Source organism: Sceloporus undulatus, chromosome 2, assembly GCF_019175285.1.
Source record: "Sceloporus undulatus isolate JIND9_A2432 ecotype Alabama chromosome 2, SceUnd_v1.1, whole genome shotgun sequence".
Taxonomy (NCBI): domain Eukaryota; kingdom Metazoa; phylum Chordata; class Lepidosauria; order Squamata; family Phrynosomatidae; genus Sceloporus; species Sceloporus undulatus.
This window is the reverse complement of record NC_056523.1, coordinates 144,435,580-144,445,053: the sequence shown is the minus strand read 5'-3', so window position 1 is coordinate 144,445,053 and position 9,474 is coordinate 144,435,580. Positions and strand designations below refer to the sequence as shown.

General features: G+C 43.5%; 1 protein-coding gene across 1 annotated transcript; it reads left to right on the top strand.

Annotated features, from left to right (window-relative positions):
* On the top strand, positions 1–9,330 carry TK1 (thymidine kinase 1). Its single transcript, XM_042452615.1, has 7 exons — positions 1–425; positions 2,866–2,897; positions 4,203–4,316; positions 5,288–5,381; positions 7,692–7,781; positions 7,920–8,039; positions 8,182–9,330. Exons 1-7 carry the CDS (start codon positions 252–254, stop codon positions 8,368–8,370), a joined length of 813 nt encoding a protein of 270 aa, XP_042308549.1. The 5' UTR covers positions 1–251; the 3' UTR covers positions 8,371–9,330.
* The last annotated feature ends 144 nt before the right edge of the window (positions 9,331–9,474 follow it).

Below are 9,474 nucleotides of genomic sequence, written 5' to 3'. Positions count from 1 at the left end.
GCTTTAGACCTGAGTTAGACAAACCAGTCTGACAACAAGGGCAGCACCAGCCTCCCTCAGCGGGAGAGGAGAAGGGATTAACTTCGCAGGGCATGCCGGGAGGAAACCTTACTTTCAGGCGAAGGCGGCCGAACGCTTTCAAAGACACCTTTTCCCGCCTTTTCTTTGATTGGCTGAAACGCGTCGAGAGTTTCTTTCCATTGTCTCTTTCGCCCCGCGGCCCGTTCTGATTGGATGGCTGTCCTCGCTGTATGCAAATAGGGCAAAAACGGCGCGCTCTTTCAGTAGAAGAAGGAGGAAGAGGCCCTGGGTCCGTTGGAGCGTTTCTGTCCCAAGAAGGAGCTGCGGGCGGCGGGACGATGAGCTGCTGGATGATGCCCGGAGTGCAACCAGGGTCCCCTCGCAAGGCCCGCGGCCAGATCCAGGCACGTAAGGGGGGACCTTGAGCCAGCGTGGGGTAGTGGTTTGAATGTTGGGGTTATAACTCTGCGAGACCAGGGTTCGAATCCTGCCTTAAGCCATGAAAACCCATTCATTGACCTTGGGCAAGTCACACTCTCTCAGCCTCAGAGGATGGCCATGGCAAAACCCCCTGAAGAAACCTTGCCAAGAAAAAGATTAGGGTCTCCATAAGTCAGAAATGACATAAAGGAACACACAGTAACAAAGGGGGGCATGCTTGGTTTTAGCCCCCCTGAGGGTTTGGGGTGGAGGGCTCTAATGTGGTGTAGTGGGTTAATAGTTGAGAGACGCCTCTGGGGAGTCCAGGGTTCGAATCTCTCCTCCTCCATGGAAACCCACTGAGTTTCTTTGGGTCTGGTGTCCTCTAACTACAAAGGAGGACAAGGCGCCGCAACATTGGAGGACATTCAAGAAAAAATGTATGGCCAAATAAACCTAAGAGCATCGATACAATTGGCCCTCCATATCCACGGATTCAGCTGTCTGCAGCTTGAAAATATTCCCAAAATATACAAATTCCAAAAAGCAAACCTTGATCTTGCTGTTCTATATAAGGGACACCATTTTGCACTGTATATAATGGGACTTGAGGATCCACAGATTTTGGTATCTATGGGATACCAAACCCTGGCAGATACCAAGGGCTCACTTCATTTAATAGGGTTTATTTACAGCTATATTTCATGTACTGTGTTTTATTATGTTGTTGTTGTGTGCCTTCAAATTGTGAACCTATCATGGGGTTTTCCTGGCAAGTTTGTTCAGAGGGGTTTTGCCATTGCCTCTGAGGCTGAGAGAGTGTGACTTGCCCAAGATCACTCAGTAGGTTTCCATGCCAGAGCCGAGATTGGAACCCTGACCTCCCAGGATCCTAGTTCAACTCTCAGACCATGACACCAAGCTGGCCCTCACATTTTATTATGTACTCAACTGTATTTTTCTGATGAACTTATCTTCATTAAAATGCCTTGTCAGCCTGCAATATGTAGAACCACGAGCAAGACAAATGCTTAAAATTGTAATTTATTAGCAATAAACCCTTGACTGATTCTACATTTACATTATTCCAGGAATAAACTCTTCTAGAACATGGCCACAAGCAGCTTGGTAGATGAAGGGAATGCTGTGGATATAGTATATCTTGATTTCAGTAAGGCCTTTGACAAGGTTTCCCATGACAATCTTGCAAATAAGCTTGTAAAATGTGGGATAGACAAGGTAACTGTTACATGGATTTGTAACTGGTTGACTGGCTGAACCCAAAGGGTACTCAACAATGTCTCCTTTTCATCCTGGAGAGAAGTGACCAGTGGGGTCCCACAGGGCTCTGTCCTGGGCCCAGTGCTATTCAACATCTTTATCAATGACTTGGAGGAAAAAATTGGGGGAATACTTATCAAATTTGCAGATGACACCAAATTAGGAGGAATAGCTAATACTCCAGAGGATTTAGATTTAGATTTCCTGCATGGCAGGGGGTTGGACTGGATGGCCCTAGTGGTCTCTTCCAACTCTACGATTCTATGATTCTGTCCTTTTCCCTGTGAGAAACAAATGGGCCCTGAGCTCTGGGGATAAGTCTTGTCTGCTGCTGCTCCTAGAGGGGGGGAAAAAGACATTTAGAAGGACCCATCCTCTCCCCCTGTTTTGAGCAAGGAGAGGCTGCCAAGTAGATGAATTTCTTGAAGGGGAACAGCAAATGTGATTTTACTCAATGGGCTTAATCATGCTCAAAATGGAAGACTTCTTGGAATTCCTCATGGACAGAAAGTTGAAATGTGGGATATGTCCTGGAAAAGGAGGGACTCCGGTCACTTTGCCTTGGGCAAGTTACACACTTAGCCTCAGAGGGAGGCAAAGGCAAACCTTTCACATGACAAACAAACAAACAAAATATGTGGTCTTAGAGCCAATGTGGTGTAGTGATTTGAGTGCTGGACTATGACTCTGGAGATCAGGGTTCAGTTCCCAGCTCGGCCATGAAGCCCACTGGGTGACCTTGGGCAAGTCACACACTCAGCCTGGGGGGCGGGGGCAATGGCAACGCCTCTCTGAACAAGTCTGGCCAGGAAAACACAGTGATAGGTTTGTCTTAGGGTCACCTAAGTCGGAAACAACTTGAATGCACACAACGACAAAGATTTGAGGCTGGGGTGGGAAGGAGGTGTTGCTTGGAGTTTGGATGATGTTTCTGGGCTCTGTGTGGTGAAGGAAGTTGGAATGAAGAACTTTATCAGGGAACTGGAGGTGCTGGATAAAAGTTGTACCCCTCATAGGTAATGCTATTGAGGTTGTACGATGTTCTAACTAGACCCACATCTGTTCCCAGTAGTGGTCAGAAATTATTTAAGTAATCTGTTTCTTCAGGGTAACTAATTTAACTTTTTTCTCTCCCCACTGTAGGTCATCTTTGGACCCATGTTCTCTGGGAAAAGGTAACCATGCTGGGGATACAAAAAGACAAAAGTAAAGTTACTGTAATTTTTATTGGTAACCAAAGCACTGGGGCTGGCTATGCATTACTAGGTATACCATAAGTGACACAAAAGCCTGACAGCTACAAATAAGCACAGAGAAGTTCTGCAGCTGCCTTCTAGGTGTTCTGCACCACAGCTCCCAGTATTTCTAATGGGGGGAATTGAAGTTCAAACTATATGAAGGGAGGGGACCAGGTAATCAGTCTATAGGCTGGGTTGTGATGTAGAACTGCCTCTGTACCATTTCCTCCTTAGTAGGCAAAAATGAATCAAAACATGGAGTGTGGGTTGTATGTCTATTAAAATATGTGCAAGAGTGGTACCTCCAGGGCCAGCCATATTACACCTGTGCTAAGAGACCTGCATTGGCTGCCTATCCGCTTCCGGGCACAGTATAAGGTGTTGGTGATTACCTATAAAGCCCTACATGGCTTGGGCCCAGGATACATGAAGGACCGCCTCTCCCCATACATTCCGCCCCGCACCCTCAGAACGTCTGGGCAGCAATTACTTAGGGTTCCAGGGGCCAGACTTACCTCCACAACGAGGAGGACGTATTCCATCGCTGCCCCGGCCCTTTGGAACACGCTGTCCACAGAGCTCCGCTCGGCCACCTCCCTGGCTCAGTTTAGAAGGGATTTAAAAAACTTCTTATTTCAAGCTGCATTCCCCGAATGAAGCTCCAGTTCACCTTCCTCCCTCTTTTGTTGGCAAGTTGGTCGGCTGATGGGTTTTTAATTTGTTTTTAATATGTATATCTTGATGTATTGATTTTATTGTGTTGTTCACCGCCCTGATCTTTGGAAGGGCGGTATACAAATAAAAATTTTATTATTATTTATTATTATTATTATTACTGACTTTAGTATTTCCTCCTCTCCCCCTTGCAAAATAAAAAATAAAAAAAATCAGCCATTACTGTATTTCCATTGCTCTGACTGTGAGCTTTCTTTATTGTAGTACAGGGACTAGTAACCTATGGTGCTGCTTTTTGTTGGCTGGTAGAACAATAGGGAGTAGCTTTAATTGAAGTGCAGAGTATTGCAAGCTAAAGAGAAATGGGTTTTCTGGGATATCAGGTGCTATGGCTCTTTTGAGAAAGTGTAATCAAAGCAGCCAGTTTTTTGCTTTAATCATGTTTCTTTATGTAGTAAATGCTGTAATCTTACTTCTATTACGGTAAGGCTTTGTGTCTGGTCAGCAGTATTTTATCCCTTTCTGGATGTTATTTGCTCCTGAGTAGCCTCCCTTCTTGTTTTGCAGTACTGAACTCATGCGCCGGGTCCGACGTTTCCAAATTGCACAGTACAAGTGCCTGCTGATCAAGTATGCTAAGGACACACGTTACTGTGTCAATGGAGTCTCCACGCATGACAGGTGAATTGCTAAAAGCCATTATATGGGAAATTTACCGACCAAAACAATATTCTAACGTGATTTTCTGCTGGCTTAGGAAATAACCATTGGTACAAGGCACATATATCACACCAAATAGCTGTGCAGTGTATCTGACAACTTGCCATTCTGGGCTTTATAACTGTAGTGTTAAACTTTAAAATGTAGAGCTTAATCCATGGTGGTGTAAAAAAGGTTGTGACAAGGGATTGATCAGGTCTTCAGCACAGATGTATGTCTACCCATGGCAACACTAGAATACAGCATGTAAAAGAGACACATGTAAATTCATATCCCTTGTGTAAGAAAAATATTCATAAGGAACTTAACAAAATGTTAATGGTAACTAAGTTCAGATATTGTTATCTCCTATTTTCTGCAATAGTACAGAATAGTGCTTCTCTTTTGATAGATGGCAGTTGTATGGCCCTCCAGATGTTGTTGAATGGCAATTCCTATTAGACCTAACTAAGCATAACTTAGCATAGTGAGGAATGCTAAGCTTCAGTCCAGCAACACCTAACAGTCACATCATTTCCACCCTTACCTTACTAGCACAGCAACTGTCCACATCTTGGGTAGCTCTTATAGGTTATTATGCAACTGTAGGCATTGTAGGACTCCCTTCCTTGCACGATGGTTTCTTTGTAGATGTAGTGAGTCAAATTTTGCAGTAAGATGGCATTTCTTCAAGAAGTTCAGATTTTTAGCAGACATTTTTTATGCATAAGATGAATACTTATCTATATACAAACGGAACATTTCAGGGAGGCAAACCACTTTTCTAGAACTCTTATTTGCAATAATCTATACTGTAGCTTTCATCCAATGTGTGGGCTTTGTTGTGATTTAAACAACTATGTTGTCTATTCTAAAGGTCTTGAGATTCCTTGCTCTAGTGCATATATAACCTGACTGATGAGGCAATCACAAATATTCCTTTTACTATTCAGGAACACCATGGAAGCTGTGTCAGCTTGTTGCCTGAAAGATTTGCATCAAGAAGCTCTCAGCTCTGCTGTGATTGGCATTGATGAAGGCCAGTTTGTAAGTTCTTTTGTACTGTCCCTGTTTGGCTTAGGCGAGTTAGTCAAGCACTGCTAATTCTGTTCCAAGGAGTTAATGGGGGCTGGGCAGTGGTTCTATATCCACTCACCATTAAGCTCAGTGAGCCTATAGAATGCCCTGTATAAGGATGCACTTTGTGAAGCAGAATCAGAGCTCAGAAAAGTGAGAGATTCTGGGAGATGTCATCCCAAAAATAACTGTTCTGAGTTCTGAGAACACAAACATGTAGGAATCAGTATTACAGTGTGGCCTCAAGGGGCGATGCGTCTCATTCAGATGAATGGGCTGTACGCCTGTGGTGTGCACACGCTGCCGCATCACCGCATGCACGAGCCCTTTTCACTTGAATGGGGCTAAAAAAAGGGGAAAATAGGGCACAGGGGGGGGGGGGGGGTCCGGAATGGATCCCCTGCATAAGCCGAGGACAGATTGTACTCAGTAAGCCATATTTTACCTGATTCCATGCTAAGGATGTTCCCTTTGTAAACTATTTTCAGTGTGTATATCTACCACATGCAGGTTTCTTGGGGAGTTATTTTCTTGGTGGTGAGGCTGGGGTTTTTGGCTGGAACAGACATTTTGTGGAGTATAGAAATTAGTAGAATGTCAGCCAATACTCTCTGCTGACCCATTTCTGGCACCAACCATGTTGTGGTTACTGATAGTCTTGCAAAGAGCACTGGAGTTGGTAGAGCCAGGTTGGATGCAGCAAACCTGGCTCTACCAACTCCAGTTCTTTGGTGTGAGCTTTCTTTCACATTATGACATTGCTGTTAACTGCAGATTTGTACCCTAGTTTCCATACAGTTTGTTCTTGCTAAGTGGTTTATTGCAAGGAAGCCTCTTCTATCTGTTCACATCAGTGAGGAAATGATAGTATATACCTGACTGTCTTCATTCTACTCATCTCAGCCGCTTTCCTTTCATACCTCCTCTGTTAATTCCACCATATGTACAAGCATGCATGCAGGTATTTGGGTTTGTGCTTTAAAAACACAATGACAGTGGAATTCCAAACTACAGAATGTTGCATTGTTTACACCAGCTTTTTCCTAACTACTTTAAGCTGTGAAGGAGTGAGCAGTTGAAGCTAGAGTTTGAGAGCATCTCTCAAAGGTTTCTGAAAATGGAAGTTCCAGGCAGAGGTGCTGCCCATCGTTCTATCCCTCATATCTAGTTCCAGGAGGATGTGCAGTCTCCTGTTAATTTCTAACTAGAGGAAGCCTCCCATTTTTTAAGATTAAGGAAGTGAAAGTAATAGAGCAACCAATGGCATAAAAAAATCGAAAGGAAGTTCAATACTCCTTGCTGAATCCTGTAGCATAATACTGGTATTCTTGTTTTGTAGCAGTGAAAAGAGACCTTGTGATAAAACCTTTAATAGGAATACTCATGGTCAGTCAGCTAAGGCAGGTTGATGTGAAATGGAATTGTCCACAGATCAGTGGTTTGAATATCAGCTGCTAAAAGGATGGAAATTATGTTGTGCACCTTTTGATTCTTGGAAGCAGCACCATGCTCTTCATCCTCCCATAAGGGGAAACAATATCAGCAGAGGCAAGTTGAGGCAGTGTCAGGTATCATAACAGCTATTCACGTTTCCTGTTCACTATATCAGCGGTGGGTTACAAGCCCAGCTCCCCCCCCCAATCAATCTTTATTTTGGAGGGGAATTCCCCTCCTGTGCACTCTAGGAAGCCTGAGGGTATTTCTTGAACAAAGGAACTATAAATCACTTCCTGTTGCAAAAGGCCCTAAAACATGGTGGAAATGCCCTCCCATGTTCTCTGGAAGACATTTGAGGACCCAAAAATGGTTTTATTTTACAGTGGGGACACAGCTCTCCAAGATCTCCTGGGCGGGGCTACTGTGTCCCCCTAACCTCTCATAGTTGTCCATTCCTATACTAAATGGTCACTGCATTGGGCAGAGGCACTCCCAAAATACAGTACCCGTTTCACAGAAAGACAAAACTGGTCAAACTGAAAGACAAGTAACTGGCCTAATAAGTTGATAACACAGAACTGAGATCTGCTCCCTCAAGCATGTATCTCACTCTTTGATCCCACAATCCTCTTGTGTTCAACCCTTGGGCAACTCAGATGGATCCTGTGGGTCTGTTTTTACTTTCTACCCTGAGTCCCAGTAGCACCCACAACCAGAAGTGAGGGGGGGAATCAATTTCGTTTCTCAAAATGGGTTTTTCTTGTTAAAGCAAGGGACAAAGCAGTGACATGCCTTTTTAGGATTGTGTTCACCCAGAATAGCAGCTTTTCTTCTCCCATCTAGTTTCCAGATATCGTTGAGTTTTGTGAGACAATGGCCAATGCAGGGAAAACTGTCATTGTGGCAGCCCTTGATGGGACCTTCCAAAGAAAGGTGAGTTTTCTCTAAAATTCTATATTGCATCTGAACTTGAGTCCCATCTTTGGACAACAAATGGGATACAATGAGAATGAGAGTAAATTTACTTGGGCCTTCCAGCTCTGATGCATTTGTGCTATATTCTAATTGTAGGCATTTGGCAACATCTTGCAACTAGTTCCCTTAGCAGAAAGTGTGGTGAAACTGAATGCTGTCTGCATGGAGTGTTTTCGTGAGGCATCGTATACCAAGAGGCTGGGAGCAGAGAAGGAGGTAAGGTTCCAGTGTGCATCTCCTTCCCCTCCTTAGGGGTCATCTGATCTTGAGAAACAGAGACATACTGTACCTGCTGTATATGGATAGCAGGAATTTAATAATGGGGAAGCCATTAAAGCTCTTCTTTTATCCCAAATAGGTGGAAGTGATAGGCGGGGCAGACAAATATCATTCTGTTTGCCGTGTTTGCTACTTCAAGAAACGACCGCAGCAGCCAACATCTGAAAACAAAGAGAACCTACCAGGTGGAAATAACCAGTTGGATCCTGCTGTTTCCCGGAAAGCCTTGGCTGTTCGTCAGATCATGCACTGGAGTCCCTCAAATTGAATAAAGGAAGCAAGAGACCATTTGTTCAGTGGACTTAAACAGGAAAGCAATTCTTTTCTGGCTCTATACTGTTTAAACTGTGTTGTTGCAAAGGACCACACTAGTAAAAGAAACCATCTATTTCTGCAAGAGAAAAAAGGCTGGAGCACAATACCATAGGCTTTGGGATTTAGGTGTTTGGTGCTGAAAACTGCTATTTGCTGATGGTGCCTTGGCCTCTAGGGGGAGGATTTCTTAATGTTCTATAGAACTGCTATTTTTTCCTCTTGCACAAACCTCCCCTGCAGTGTTTACTTCTGAGTTTAATTGCCATAGCACTTTTGGACAGATAACACCTTTTACTGTTTCATATTGAGATCAGGACGCTACTCTCAACCTGTGGTTTCCTTGAACACAGTTTAAGTTAGTTTCTCTCAACTCTTGGCGTTTGTGCAATAGCATTTGATAATGTAGCATGGATTTTACATCCATGCTCTAGTTCTGTGCGCCTTCCTTACAATTTACAGAATGACTAGGAGGGCTGGAGAAGATGAACCCTTTCCTCAGCTGCAACCTTTAATATTGCTTTTAAGTGCAAGAGCTTAACTCTTAGTGTACAGGTAGACGTTGGACAACAACAAATACTTAAGACATTGGCTTTAAAAGTCGTTATTTCCCTACAGGCCTTCCCTTCCTAATTTATTTAGACTTGCTGGTAACATCAATCATGTCCACTGTTTATGCAACTATCCCCAAGCTGCCTACTTCTGCCAGATTAATCTTACTGTTGCCTGCTTTTTTGATGAATGCTAACTCTGTATTCTCTTTGACAAACACTTAGGCATTTGCACTTAAACATGTTCTAGGGTTACTCCTCTGCAATTCCATTTCCTCTGAGGGTATGATGTGCTGTGCATGCCTCTATGGGTTATTAAAAGTGTTTTTAAGTAATGCTGTCTTAATAAATAAGTTAATATTAAATGTCTGTCCTTTATCTAAGATCTCATTTTGATTTCTAACGTGATTTGTTGGCTATGGACAGTATCCATATTCCTCTACTCTTCCAATAGTACAGCTATCCTTTGTGCAAGAGTGGTCACCACAGACAGAATCAGCTAGTAAGCT

Coding starts and splice junctions, on each gene's coding strand:
- TK1 (XM_042452615.1), top strand. CDS start 252: ATGCAAATAGGGCAAAAACGGCGCGCTCTTTCAGTAGAAGAAGGAGGA. Junction 5,382..7,691: donor GCATTGATGAAGGCCAGTTT/GTAAGTTCTTTT, acceptor TCTCCCATCTAG/TTTCCAGATATCGTTGAGTT. Junction 8,040..8,181: donor GGCTGGGAGCAGAGAAGGAG/GTAAGGTTCCAG, acceptor TATCCCAAATAG/GTGGAAGTGATAGGCGGGGC.